The sequence below is a fragment of the Orycteropus afer genome, unplaced genomic scaffold (genome assembly GCF_000298275.1).
Source record: "Orycteropus afer afer isolate SDZICR_OR568_19922 unplaced genomic scaffold, OryAfe1.0 scaffold00096, whole genome shotgun sequence".
Lineage (NCBI taxonomy): Eukaryota > Metazoa > Chordata > Mammalia > Tubulidentata > Orycteropodidae > Orycteropus > Orycteropus afer.
This window is the reverse complement of record NW_006921683.1, coordinates 1,090,828-1,106,570: the sequence shown is the minus strand read 5'-3', so window position 1 is coordinate 1,106,570 and position 15,743 is coordinate 1,090,828. Positions and strand designations below refer to the sequence as shown.

General features: G+C 36.8%; 1 protein-coding gene across 1 annotated transcript in view; it reads right to left on the bottom strand.

The window, feature by feature from the left end:
• RYR2 (ryanodine receptor 2) overlaps nucleotides 1-15,743 on the bottom strand; it is a 1,099,979-nt gene that overhangs the window by 411,506 nt on the left and 672,730 nt on the right. The window contains exons 28-29 of the mRNA XM_007942720.1: nucleotides 13,387-13,595; nucleotides 11,778-11,952 (exon numbers count right to left, since the gene is read on the bottom strand). Of these exons, the coding sequence (XP_007940911.1) occupies nucleotides 11,778-11,952; nucleotides 13,387-13,595 (384 nt within the window). The remainder of the gene's footprint in view (nucleotides 1-11,777; nucleotides 11,953-13,386; nucleotides 13,596-15,743) is intronic.

Here is a 15,743-nt window from a genome sequence, read left to right as displayed (position 1 = left end):
ATTGAATAGGCAAAGTGGAATTGAATCAATGGAAGACAGAATTAGTGAGATTTCAATGATAATCCTTGGTCTTGACTTTTATAGCTTTTAGAGGTCAGGCATATTCCCTGAATCGTGGCCTCTTCCTCCATTTTCAAATATAGATGTGTAGCATTTTCAAATTTCTCCCTCTCTCTGACACTCCTGTCTTCCTCTTATAAGGACTATTTTTAATTACATTGGGATAATATATAATCCAAGATTGTCTCCTTATCTCAAAATCTGTAATTTAAACTTATCTGCAGAATTCCATTTGCCATGTAAGGTAACATATTAATAGATTATGGGGAATAGGATGGGAACATCTTTGGGGCACCATTATTTTGCCCATTCCAGTTATGTTTTGGGAGTTATATCTTTTATTTAATATTCATATCATTATGTATCACTGTAGCTCCCAGCTTATTCATTCACTCTCCTGGTGGTGTATTTGGTTGTTTCCTGGCTTTGACAATTGTGAACAACAATGAGTATGCTTGTATAAGTCTTGTGCTGTTGAGAAACAGAAATATTAATGAGAACCTGAAGTAAAATTTGAGTATGTGCATACTGCAGCTTTTTCAGAGACAATGCCAAACTATTTTTCAAAATGAGGGCTCCAATTTACACATGTAGCAATATAATGGAGTTTGTGGATCCACATCACTCTAATACTAGATACTGTCAGACTTCACATTTTTGTCAGTTGGACGAGTGTAAAATAGTATTTAATTATGGTCTTAATTTGCTTTTCCCTGCCACTCCTCGGAAGGAAGGTTGGGCATTCCTACTTCCGTAGTGATACTGCTTTGGAAACCCAAGGAGGGGTTGCTATGAGTCGGGGCTGACTCGATGGCAAATAACAACAACAACAACAACAACAATCATTAATTATATTAAGCAACACCTTGAATGTACATTACCATTTGAGTTTCTTCTATAAAAGGCCTATTCATCTCTTTCCCCATCTTTCTTTCTGATTTCATCAGTTATATACATTATTTTAATGCCAAGATTTTTTCAGTTGTATTCATTTGGGGTTGACTTTTATACATGATGTGATGAAAGGACCAAATCTTATTTTTATTTTTATTGTGCTTTGGGTGCAAATTTACAAAGCAGAATTTATTGTACATTCAGCAGTTTGTGTACATTTGGTTTCACTTCCCAATTACCATTCCCAACCCTAACCCACTATCCTCTTCTCCCTTCCCAGTGACCACCCCCATCCCTATGCCCTTCTTAGTTATGCACTTCTGTCTGTGCAGCTTTTCCTCCATGTGAATGTTGCCCCTCTGGTGCCTCATGGCCAAATGCTCCAAGGAGTGTATCTCCGTAGAGTCGGTGGGTGTATCACCCTGGCTTGGGTATTCTGCATGTAAGTCGACTACTGTTGGGCTGAGAGCCAGCCCTGGGGAGTGAATTTTAACCAAGGCCTGAAGTGTATCCCAGGGCCATAGTCTTGGGGGTCCCACCAGACTCCATCCAACCAGTAATTCTCGCCGTTATTGTGCTTTTGAATTTTATTCCACATTTTTCCTCCCATGCAATCCAGGATCTCCAGTTTGATCCCTTCCCGAGCGGTTGGCATTGGTAGCTGGGCACCATCTGGCTCTGCTGGTCTCTAGGTCCATCACATCCTAGGGTTGATTGTCTTCAAATGCCCTTGGTTTTCTTCACTCGACTTTGTTCCAGAAAAGAGGAGACATTACCTGCATCTTAGGTGGCCACTTGAAAGTTTTTAAGACCCCAGTTGCTACATACCAAAGTAGGTTGTGGAATAAGATTTTTATGCATTATGTTGTGCCAGTTAAGCCTGGTGTCCCCTAATACTATGGTCCTGAGTTGGCAGATCCAGTGGTTCTTTCTCCCAAGGTGTCTGGCTGTCTATGAGGGATTGCCCCACATCTGTCTTCTGTTGCTTCTGTAATGATTGTGGTTATTTTTAATCACTAGTATCTATACATGGTTATCCTCAGCTGAATACTAACACTGGTCTAGAGTATATTCCTGTTCACCAACCCCCATCTGATCTTCTCCGTTCTCTATGTATTTATCTGTAGCCTGGTGTTTGGTGTTAGTGGTAATGCAGTATTGTGCATATACTGGTATTAGCCTCTGTCGTCTATATCTTATGTGCATAATTTTGTGTCCTCCCTTCCCCCAATGTTATCATGCTAGTCAGAGATTCTTTCCATACCATCCCTCCCCTTACCCAACTCAGCATGTGGCCCCCAACTAGTCCGAAATTTTCCCCTCCCCTTTCCTTCTATTCTCAGTAACCTACAAAGTGAGTTCCTTTCCTTAAGCAAAGCCTTCCTTGACTTTTTACCATAATGAGCTCATACAATATTTGTCCTTCTGTGATCGACTTATTTCATTCAACATAATGTCCTCCAGGTTCATCCACATTGTAAGATGAATTGCATATCCTTCATTGTTCTTTAATGTAGCATCGTATTACATTGTGTGAATGTACCATAATTTGGTTATCCATTCATCTGTTGATGGGCATTTAGGTTGTTCCCTTCTTTTTGCTATAGTGAATTGTGCTGCAATAAACCAAACCAAAACCAAACTCACTGCCATGGAGTCGGAACTGACTCATAGCAACCCCTCCTTGGGTTTCTGAGGCAGTATCACTACGGAAGTAGATTGCCTAACCTTCCTTCTGAGGAGTGGCTGGTGGGTTTGAACTGCCAGCCTTCTGGTTAGCAGTCAAGTGCCTTAGGCACTATGACACCAAGTGTGCATATGTCTGTTCATGTCCCATCTCACCTCTTTAGGATATAATTCTAATAATGAAATTGCTGGTTCAAATGGTATTTCTATTTTCAGTTTTCTAAGGAAATGCCATACATTTTGCCACAATGGTTGTGCCATTTTATAGTTCCATCAGCAGTGTAAAAGAGTTCCAATCTCTCCACAACCCTGCCAGCATTTGTTATTTTCTGTCCTATTGAACTTAGCTATTATTGCTGGGGTGAGATAATATCTCGTTGTTTTGATTTTCATCTTTCTAATGGCTAATGATCATAAGCAATTCCTCATGTGTTTGTTGGCCACCAGCATGTAATCTTTAGTGAAGTGTCTGTTCATGTCCCTTGCCCATTTTTGAACTGGCTTGTTTGTCTTTTTGGTTTTGAGGTGTTGAAGTTCTCTATAAATTTTGGAGATAAGTCCTTTGTCAGATATGTCATAGGCAAATATTTTCTCCCATTCTGTAGGTTCTCTTTTTATCCTTTTGGAGAAGTCTTTTGATGTGCATAAGAATTTAATTTTTAAAAGGCCCAGTCATCTAGCTTCTCTTCCACCTCCTATTTATGCCATACATCAGGGACCCTAGATTTGCCCCTACTTTATCTTTGATGAATTTTGGGCTTTACATTTAAGTCTTTGATCTAACTTGAGTTTGTTTTTGTGTATGCAGTGAGGTATGGGTCTTGTTTCATTTTTCTGCAAGTAGATATCCAATTTTGCCAGCACCATTTGTTAAAAAGGCTCTCTCTTCCCCATTTAATGGATTTTGGTCCTTTGTCAAAGAAAGATTAGCTATCCATAGACGGATGGGTCTATTTCTGGGTTTTTGATTCTGCTCCATTGGTCTATCTGTCTATCAGTCATTGTACCAGTACCACACTGTTTTGACTACTGTGGCTGTATAGTAGGTTTTGAGATCTGGAAGTGTGAGATCTCCCGTTTTGTTCTTCAGTAGTGCTCTGCTTATCTGAGGTGTCTTTTCTTTGCACTTGAAGCTAGTGAATAGTTTTTCCATATCCTTAAAAAATGTTGATGGTATCTGGATCTGGTTTGCATTAATTGTGTAGATTGCTTTGGGTAGTACTGACATTTTCACAATATTCAGTCTACCTATCCATTAACAAGGCAGGTTCTTCTCTTTATGTAGATTCCTTGTAGTAGGGTTTTATAGTTTTCTTTGTATAGGTCTTTTGTGTCTCTGGTAAGATTTATTTCTAGATATTTTATCTTTTTAGTAGCTATTGTAAATGGTATTGTTTTCCTTATTTCCTTTTCAGAGGACTCTTTTTTGATGTAGAGGAATACAACTGACTTTTGTACATTGACTTGTATCCTGCCACTTTGCTGAACCTCTCTATTAGTTCTAGTAATTTTTTTTTTTTTTTTTTTTGCTGAGTTTCTTGGATTTTCTATGTATAGAATGTCATCTGCAAATAGAGATAGCTTTACTTCCTCTTTGCCAATTTGGATGCTGTTTCTTGCCTTATTGCCCTGGCAAGGACTTCCAATCCAATGTTAAACAGAAGTGGTGATAGAGGGCATCTTTGATTCTCATTCGTAAGGGAAATGCATTTAGTCTTTCTCTGTTAATAATGTTGGCCATTTGCTATGCATATATGTCCTTTATTATATTGAGGAATTTCCCTTCTATCCTTATTTTGCTGAGAATTCTGAACAGGATTTTATTGAATGTCTTTTCTGCATCGATTGATATAATCATACGGTTCTTTTCTTCTTCTTTAAATGTGGTTGATTATAGTGATTGTTTTTCTGATGTTGAACCATCCTTGCATACCAGGTATGAATCCCATTTGTTCAGGATGTATTATTATTATTATTTTTATATGTTGTTGGATTCTGTTGGCTAGGATTGTGTTGAAGCTATTTGAATCTATGTTCTTGAGGGATATTGGCCTGTAGCTTTCCTTTTTAGTAGTATCTTTCCCCGGTTTTGGTATCAGTGTTATGCTTGCTTCATAAAATGAATTTGGATGAATCCATCTTTTTCTATGTTCTGGAATAGTTTGAGTAGTATAGGTGTTATCTCTTTCCCGAATGTTTGGTAAAATTCTCCAGTGAAGGCATTAGGGTGAAGACTTTTTCTTGTGGGAAGGTTTTTTTTTTTTTTTTTTTTTTATGACTTGCTTAATTTCTTACTTTGTTATGGGTCTGTTTAAGTATTCTATCTCCAACTGGGATAGTTTAGGTAGGTCTTGTTTTTCTAGAAACTTGTCCATCTCTTGTAGGTTCTCAAATCTGTTGGAATATAGTTCTTCGTAATATCCTGTCATTATCCTTTTTATTTTTGTTGGTTCTGTTGTGATGTCACCCTTTTTGTTTATTATTCTTGTTATTTGCATCTTCTCTTTCTTTTCTTTTGTTATATTTGCCAGTGGTATGTCGATTTTGTTAATCTTTTCAGAGAACTATCTTGTTTTGTAGATTTTCTCTCTTGTTTTTTTGTTTTTTATTTCATTTATTTCTGCTCTGATCTTTGTTATTTCCTTACTTCTGGATACTGTAGGTTTCCTTTTTTGCTCTTTTTCTAATTGTTGGAGTTGTTGAATTAGAGTGCTGAATTGGTTTCTTTCCTGTTTTTTTGATGTGTGCATATATTGCTACAAATTGACCTCTGAGCACTGCTTTTGCTGTGTCCCATAGGTTTTCGTAAGATGTTTCTTCATTCTCATTTGTTTCTAGGAATTTTTTTTTTTTTAATTTCACACTTTATTTCTTCTATTACCCAGTAGTTTTTGAGCAGTGTATTATTCATCTTTTGAATTGACATTTTTTTCCCTTGATCTTATTATTATTAATTTCTAATTTTATAGTATTGTGGTCCAAGAAGATGCTTTGTAGTATTTCAATGTTTTTTAATTTATTGAGGCTTGTTTTATGCCTTAGCATATGATCTATTTTGGAGAATGATCCATGTGCACTGGAGAAGAATGTGAACCATGCTTTTGTTTGGTGGAGTGCTCTGTATATGTCAAGGAGGTCAAGCTGGTTGATTGTGTTTTTGAGTTTTTCTGTATCTTTGTTGAGTTTTTTTTTCTACTTGATCTGCTTTTCTGTGAAAGTGGTGTGTTAAAATATCCTACTATTATTGTAGAGTTGTCTGTTTTTCCTTTTAATTCATTTAACATTTGTTTCACATATTTTGGAGCACTTTAATTGGATGCATTGATATTTATTATGATAATGTTTTATTGGTCAGTTAACCCTTTCAGCATAATATATGGTCCTTCTTTGTCCCTTATGCTGTTTTCACCTTGAAGTCCATTTTATCAGAAATTAATATTGTCATTCTTGCTCTTTTTTGGTTACCATTGGCTCAGTATATTTTTTTTCCACCTCTAAACTTTTAATTTATTTTTATCGTTGTGTCTAAGGTGAGTGTCTTGTAGGCAGCATATCGATGGGTCTTCTTTTCTTACCCAATCTGCCACTCTCTCTCTCGACTGGTGCATTTAATCCACTCACATTGAGTGTAATTAGTGACAGGTATGAATTGATTGCTGTCATTCTATTGTGTTTTTTGTCATGTTGTTGGAGATATCTTTGGTCCAAATACTTTTCTGTGCTGAGTTCATTTTGTTATCATGTGTTTCCTCTTTTCTTCTTTATTGTTGGTTTTGTGCTTACTAAACCCATATGTTTTCCTTCCATCTGGATTTGCTTAGGGGGATTGTTAATTTTCTCTGTGGTTACCTTGGAGTGAATTCTTGTCTCTAATTTTGGAACAATCTGTTCTATAAGAATATTGTCTGTCTTCTTCTTAATTTGGAAGTTTTGTAATTAGAACTTTTATTCCCTCTATTTGCTCTGTTGCTGGTGTCATCTGCAGATTGACTCCCTTGTTTCTTTGTGTACAATGTTTTATGAGCATATTTTGAGCATGTATTTCTGCTTTTTTTAATGTTTATGCCAAGTGTCCTGAGTTTAATTTGTTGTTCTCTGTTGTGGGTTCTCTATTGGAAGGACGTTCTTAAGCATTTCTTGTAGGGTTGGTCTGGTTTTCACAAAACTCCTCAATTTCTGAGAATGTCTTGATTTCACTCTCATATTTGATGGACAGTTTGGCTGGATATAGAATTCTTGGTTGAAAGTTCTTTTTCTTCAGTGTTTTGTATATGCTGTCCCATTGCCTTCTTGCCTGCATGGTTTCTGTTGAGTAATCATAACTGAGTCTAATTGCTTGTCCACTGTAGGTGACATTTCTTTTTTCCTGGGCTGCTCACAAGAGTCTTTCTCTGTCTTTGGTTTTGGAGAGTTTGATTATGATATGTTTTGGTGACTTTCTCTTGGGATCTACCTTTTATAGGGTTCATTGAGCTTCTTGGACAAATATCTTTTCTTCCTTCATGATATAGGGGAAATTTTCTGTTAGCAAGTTTTCCACAATTTTCTCAGGGATTTTTTTTTTTTTTTTTTTTTGCCTCCTCTTGTTCTGGTATTCCAATGAGGCATCTTTGTTTCTTTTCATGTCATCACAGATATTATTTTTCCTGGCTGTTTACTCTGCCTTTTTTTTTTTTTTTTTTTTTTCATCTCCACTAAATCTGGCCTTCTCTAACTTAATGAGCTGTTCACAGCCCCAGAATCCCTGCTTCAAACTGCTGCACCTAGTTTTTCAGGAATTAAGATGCTAGTGCGACAAATATGTGGGCTACAGGTACAACACCATCTCAGTCCCAATCTTATTTTTAAGATGGATATTCTTTTAGTTAATAGTCTCTCAATAATGTTTAATAATTTTCCCCTATAAAAGTATTGTACACTATCTATTAGTGTGACACTTAATTACCGATAGTCCATGATGCTATTATCAATGGCATCTTCTCTTTAATTTAGTTTTCTGGCCTGGTGCTGGTACAAAAATATCACCTTGCTAACCTTTCCAATTATTCCTAGTAATTTTTCTGCAGATTCTTTAGGACTTCCTTTATGAATATATTATCTGCAAATAATGATAGATTTGTTTCTACTTCAATCCTAACTATCTCTGATATCCTTTTCTTGTTGTATTGCAAGTTTAAAAGCCATTGGTTTAGGTTAACAGACTTTTTGCAGTCTATAGCTGTGTGGTAGTTAAAGTTGTATGTCAACTTGACTAGGCCTGGTTGAGTAGCTGGGCAGCTGGATGTAGTATTCCCCATGATGAGACTGGTAATCAACTCTATAGTGGAATCTACTGTGAGCAGCTGAGTAGTTGCCTTTGGGTATGTGTTCTGCTTCCTGTATAAGTAGCAGTTTTGGGAACGGTCTCCAGCTTATGGCATGCTTGGACCCTACCTGTAGCCATGTCATTGTTTAACAGCCTGCCATGCTCTGCTGACCTTGGGACTTTCAATGGACTTGAATTAATGGCCTGCCATGTGGTTTGGTAACATCAGGACTGTGCCTTTTTACTTGTCAGCCTTGGGTTTGTCAGCCTCGGCAGCCAGCAGCTGAGTGAGGAAAAGCCTCCAGCTTCAGTGGGCCAGGAGCAGAAGGCAGAGCTACAACCCAAGGTTGAAGGGCTTTCACCCTACCCCTAGTGCCTGGCACTTTGAACTTGGACTTAAAGCCTCCAAATTGTAAGAATAAACTCCTGCTGTTCAAGCCATCCCATTTGTGGTATATTCCTGTCAGAGTGGCACTGTTGTTGTTGTTGTTGTTGTTGTGCGCCATTGAGTCGCACCCGACTCATAGTGACCCTCCTTGTTGTTGTTGTTGTTGTTATGTGCCATTGAGTCAGACCCGACTCATAGCGACCCCTCCTTGGGTTTCTGAGGCAGTATCACTATGGAAGTAGGATTGCCCAACCTTCCTTCTGAGGAGTGGCTGGTGGGTTTGAACCGCCAGCCATCTGGTTAGCAGGCAAGTGTCTTAGCCACTATGCTACCAGAGCTCCCTGGTCAAGCTTAGGGTCCTTTAATTTGTGGCCTCTTTATCTCACCCAAGCAGCTGTCGTGCTAGCTAATCTGTTCTCTGATGCCAGTGGCCAGAACTATGTGATGGTCTGCACGTAGGCTTAAATTTCAAGAGCATTGAGTCAAGGGCCTGTCTGACCTTGCTAGCCTGATTCTCTCCCTACCTATCTCAATTCCACTTATACTCAGAACAGTCTCATAAATTTCAATGAAGGATTAATTTTTAAAAATACCACTGCCAAAAAGTATTTGAAATTGATAGCATGAAGAAACTCTGAAATTCCTTCTATGGCAAATATTTGGAATTATGACTGATGCCTACAAACATAAGTCAGTGACCACGGGCTATATTAGCTTATAACTTTCCTTAAAGACCACAAGCATAATTTTCTAAAACCACCAACAAAAGCCTAACTATATAGGCTTCAATATTTTCAGACAATTATTAGAATTCTCTCTTAACTGAATGATATAGATTACAGTACAAGATTCAAGTCATTTTGTGTAACTTTGTTTTTATTTGGGGAAATACATGTAGAATAAAATAGTTTCCATGTCAACCATGTAGTAATTTTTAAAATTTTAAAAAATTATGTGAAGTATAAAGTGAAAAGTCAAAGTTGTTGGTTTTATATGACTACTGTCCAGATTTGTTTCTGAGCCTTGAAGCACTTACTGAAGAGGATTAAAGACTACAGTCTTCAGTATGGATTACATCTCAACATAAAGAAAACAAAAATTCTCACAACTAGACCAACAAACGTTACTATGATAAATGGAGAAAATACTGAAGTTGCCAAGGATTTCATTTTACTTGGATCCACAATCAATATCCATAGAGACGCAGCAGTAGTCAAGAAATCAAATTTCATTGGTAAATGCTGCAAAAGATATACCTGAAGCTTTTAAAAGCAAAGATGTCACTTTGAAGACTAAGGTGCACCTGATCCAAGCCATGGTATTTTCAATAGTTTCATATGAGTCAGATCTAACTCTATGGTAGTGAATTTGTTTTTTTAGTTTTTTCATGTGCATACAAAAACTGAACAATGAACAAGGAAGACCTAGGAAGAATTGATGCCCTTGAATTACAGTCTTGGTGAAGAATATGGAATATGCCATGAACTGACAGAACGAACAAATCTGTCTTGGAAGAAGTTCAGCCAGAATTCTCCTTAGAAGCAAGGATGACAAGATTTCATCTCAGGTACTCTGGATATGTTATTAGGAGGGACCAATCCCTGGAGAAGGATATTATGCTTGGTAGAGTAGAGGGTCTCTTATGGTGTAGTGGGTAAAGTATTTGGTTAATAACAAGAAGTTCAGCTATTTAAACCCACCAGTTGCTCTGTGGGAGGAAGATGAGGCAATTAACTTCTATAAAGATTTACAGCCTTGGAAACCCAACGTGGGTCTCTATGTGTCAGAATTGACTTGAGTGCAGTGAATTTTTTTTTTTTTTTTAAATGTGTCAGTGTAAAAGAGGAAGCCTCAATGAGATGGATGGACACAGTGGCTGCAAGAAAGGGTTCAAACACAGGAATGACTATGGGGATGATGCAAGGTTGGGCAGTGTTTGGTTTTGCTGTGCATGGGGTTGCTATGAGTCAGAGCCACCTCAGTGGCATCTAACAACACAACAATGAGACTAAAATGCCAACAATTACTCAAAAGTAAAAATGAGTTATAAGGGGAGAGGGAAACTAAAGTACTGGAATGGGAACAAACTGAACATAATTAAAAAGAATACTGATATTGTGATAAATGTAAATAATGTCACTAAACAACTTGTGTGGAATTTAACTTGCTATGTAAACCTTCACCAAAAACTCAATAAAGTATTATGTAAATTAAAATAGATTGACTCATTTTAAAATTAGATATTTATGTAACATTTCATTTAATACTTCTTTGTTTATATTCTATCCAATAGAATTTCCTATGATGGTGGGGATGTTCTACATCTGAGCTAGCTAAGAAGGTAGCCACTAGTCACAGGCAGGTACAGAGCACTTGAAATGTAGGTCATGTGACAGAGATGCCCAATTTTTAACTTTTTAAATTTAAATAGTTCTCTGTGGTAGTGGCCACTGTACTGAAAAGTACAGTTGATCTGGCTAGCCTGATTCCCTGCCTAGCTCAATTCCACTTATACTCAAAGGAGACTCATAAATTGCAATGAAGGATTAATTTTTAAAAATACCACTGCCAAAAAGTATTTGAAATGTATAGCATGAAGAAACTCTGAAATTCCTTCTATAGCAAATATTTGGAATTATGGCTGATGCCTACAAACATAAGTCAGTGACCATGGGCTATATTAGCTGAAAGTACAGTTCTTAAGAATTAAGTATCTTCTCCTTTGCATGACAAACTTCTTTCATCTTTCCTTTAGAACCCTGTTCAAAAGTCATTTCAAAGCCCTACAGGCAGTTATTTGCACCCTGTGTTTCCATAGTACTTTCTACATTTCTTTGTTTTAGAACTTATTTACTGACCAGAAATTATACAAGTGTTGGCCTCCCTTAGAAAATTGTGATCTATTCAAAGACAATATAGTACTTTATTCATCTTTGCCACTTCAGCCTCTAGCAGAGGGCTTAATACATCAAACCACAAAAATGAAACTCACTGTCTTCAAGTCGGATCCTACTCATAGTGACCCCTCCTTGGGTTTCTGAGGCAGTTCACCATAGAAGTAGATTGCCCAATCTTCTGGTAGGCTCTAATTAGATTTTTGTTAAATGAATGAACAGAACGAGGCTATAAGCAGCTGATGCCACAGGGGCTTCAAGTTGAAAATCTAACATTTGTGGAAAACTATCCTTTTCCTTGCCATTTATTTTCTACTCCACTCTCATAAAAGCCATTTCTGCACATGGAAACCCTAAGTAGTCTAGATAACATTCCTGCTAAGGTAACTTCAAAGGTATCTGATCAAACAAGCCATTTGACACATTTGTTATTTAAATCGACAATTCATCTGCTCATTTACCCTCCAACAAGGATGGCTTGTTATAATGCTTGAGAACAAATAGCTTCATTGTGCTGAAAGCCTCAACAAAAAATGATGGTAATACTTACCATCACCAACCTCAAAGTCCTTGAAAGCCAATTCTGAGCCAGAATCATCAAGAAGGATTTCCCCATTCAGTGTGAACATCAAGGTGTGCTCATTCATGTCAACCATGCACCCTACCACATCTCCTGCTTGCCAAGAGCGCCCATAATGCTCATTGCCCTGGTGCCACCGCTGGGCCTAAGAGGAAAGAAGACCCACTTATCATGAGTAAGCCTGGAGAATAGCACCTAATCACCACTCACCAGGATGACTCATCATTAGATTCTTCTATCAGCATGGCTGTAGGATGAGGTCTTGCCACCATATCAGTCTAGTGCAATGCCATAAGTGACACAGAGTTGTCTGGGAATTTTAAATACTTAATATTAACACAGTATGGTACTGAATCTTGAGAAAAACCAAATACTCTTTCATACTACTGAGATAATATCATTTATAAAATCTAACCCCAAATACTTTCTATTAAAAGAATTTAGAATTTTCTTCTCTTGTTACAATGAATGCATACCAGGATATTGGTTATTTCTCTCTACTTCCACAAACACAAAGAAGTAGGAGCTGGGAACCAAGCTAGGAGTTTACTGTTGAAAATGACATTTTAATTTTCATCTATTTCAAAAGGACACTGTATTCCTTGGGCCCAATAACATTGATATTTGGGGAAAAAAAATCAGAAGCATTTTGGCTATATACCAATATGAAAATGGCTTCTGATCAAACCTAAAATATTAAGGTATTTATTTAAACAAAAAGCTAAGAATTGAAAACACATGCAAACACATTTTTATATACATAGATGAAATCTCCTATTTATATTATAACTATAATATATATTATAAATATATTATATTTATATTATAGTTATACTGTAACTATAATATAAATATAATATGCATTATAACTATATGCATATATAAATATAGATGTATATATATAAATGCATATGTATAATGTATGCATATGCATTTTATACATTTGAAATAGTTTTGATAAATATGACTTTTGTGCCTATAATTATACAAAACTAGTGTATAGGTAGGAGCTCTGGTAGTGTAGTTCCCTAAGGCACTTGACTGCTAACCAGAAGGCTGGCGGTTCAAACCCACCAGCCACTCCTCGGAAGGAAGGTTGGGCAATCTACTTCTGCAGTGATACTGCCTTGGAAACCCAAGGAGGGGTCGCTATGAGTCAGGTCTGACTCGATGGCACATAACAACAACAACAGTGTATAGGTATCAAATTGATTATATCAATTTTTATTGGAAAATAATGATATTCTTCTCAAGTATAGTAGTGTATTCTTTTAAAAATTAAATTACTCATCAAAAGGTGTTAATTCCATCTGTTGTAATAATAATAATAATAATAATAATAGTAATAAAACAGGATTCAGGAAATATAATGTTTCAGAACAAAGTGAGTTTGATTCTCAAAAACACAATACTAATTTCTAGTCTAGAAATGTTTTCCTATACAAATTATCACATACCCAAATACCTTAAAGCAAATTTCTTCATGGAAGACTACAACATCTTTATGCCTGGGACACAATAGCCTCCAAAATTTGGAGCCTAAAAATGTGATGCCTAGTGCACAACTAACTTCACTCACCTTAAAGCCATCAAAAGCAAAAGCATGTTCATCTGAGCCAAGCTCTTGATCAGGCTGACAACCTGGCCTGCTCCAGCCAACTCTCATGTCTCCAGCAGTGACAGCCTCGAATTCAAAATACCACCTTCCTGCCTTCACAGCATAGGTCTTTTCAGCACGGAAGATTCGAAACCGTTCCCCTGTGCCGCTACACACTTCAGCTCTGGCAGCTGTGGATTTTAAAGAGATTCTGGTGGTCATTGGAAGGGACAGTAAAAAAGAAGGGAAGATATCACATATTACATAACATGTAACATGATCATCATCATCATCCTGATGGTATCTTCTATTATCTTGTTTCACATTTTATAAAAGATTTTATATAATTGATCATTGTCAGAAACAAGTAGGGTGGCAAATTGTAAAGTATGAGGGGTTTAGTTGGAGAGATTGGTAACTAAACTTCAATAACATAGTGTGTAGTTAAAGTTACCTCCATTAGCTTCTTTTTAGGGGGAAAATATCTTTGTTTAGAAGAATAATTATAAACCACTTGGTGACTTGATAGTGGAAAATGAGATGATCTTAAGGCCATGGATTTAAGGAAGACAATAAAAATATATAAATGATACATATTTAAGAAATTAATAGACATTTATGGGTGAAAGACAAGAGGAAGCAGCAGCAACGAAGTGAAGAGTATATACAGAGAAAAACAAGGGTAAAACCGTAAACAGCAGAGAATAATATCCATGACAATTTTACTCTGACAGAGTGGCTAAAGAAATGTAAAGAATAGGAAGGTTTATTTGTATATTTTTGCAAATAATGCACCCACATAAATAATACACCCAGACATGTAACATGCACCCACAAAATAATGTACCCACACATATAACATGAAGCATGATGCTCTTAACAAAAGTAATGCACAGGCAGGTTGGTATGGCTGGCAAAAAATGTATAATGGGCATATTATTTGCATAAAATATGGTACTGTTGAATTTTACATTGTTGTGTTTTTCTTCATCAATGTGAAGTAAAACTTTTCCATTGTCCCAAATTTCATTATAATCTGCTGCACATAAAAATTATTTAAGAAATTTTGGGAAAAATAAACAAAAGTGTTAGAATCCAAAATAAGGGTGAGTGTGATGCAAAGTGGAAAAAATATCTGTAGGAAATTTAATGCAAATGAGATTGAGAGTTCCAGGTGTAAAAAAACTCAGGAGGAGGCACTCTGAGTCAGAAATTTAAGCCATAATGACCATGAGAATGTGAGTCCTAGGCAATCACAGGCAATGGGGACTAGGCTGCACTTCATTTGTAATTCAAAGCATAGAGGGGACACTGCTAACATTTGTGTTAGAAACAAATGAATAAACTTAAAATGACTTCACTAAGGTCATATACCCAATAAATGGCAGAATTAAGGGGCTATTACTATTACAAATGCTAAAGCCTGTGTTCTATGCACTCTGTCATGCTGCCTCCAGTCTGGGATGCAGTAAATAGATTAGTTTTTGTCTTTTCCTCTTTTAAGACTTGGGAAAGACCTTCAAACCAAAAGATTCACTGCCATTGAGTTGATTCCAACTGACAGTAACCATGTAAGGACAGAGTAGAACTGCCTTATTGGTTTTCCAAGGTTGTAAATCTTCTTTTTTTTTTCCCCTGAACCAACCCATTGTCTTTCCAATAGCCTTATATGCATGTGAAAGATGGGCAATGAAAAAAAGATCAAAGAATAACTGATACATTTGAATTATAATGTTGAACAAGAATATTGAAAATACCATGGACTACCAGAAAAGGAACAAATCTGTCTTGAATTAAGTAAAGTACAGCCAGAATGCTCCTAGGAGTGAGAATGGCCAGACTTTGCCTCTCATACTTTGGTCATGTTGCAAGAAGGGACCAGTCCCTGGAGAAGGATACCGTGTTTTTAAAGTAGAGGGTCAGCACAAAAGGGGAAGACGTTCAACAAGATGGATTGACACAGTGGCTGTAACCATTGGTGCAAGAATAGCAGCAATTGTTAAGGATGGTACAGGCCTGGGCAGGATTTCTTTGTGATGTACCTTGTGTCACTACTCGTCAAAACTGACTAAATAGCACTTAACAAGAACAAAAAATATTTTTACAGATGCAAACTACCACATTTTTATCCAACATAGTGGCTAGTGGGTTCAAACCATCAACCTTCTGGTTATCAGCCAAGCACTTTAATCACTGTGCCACGAGGACTCCTCTATAAAGATCTTATATGTAAATTTTAAAACACTTTCACCATTGATTTCATACAACCAAAATGGAACTATCAAATAATCTAGAGAAGCCCTCGTGATAACCAATAAACACATGTTGTTGTTGTTGTT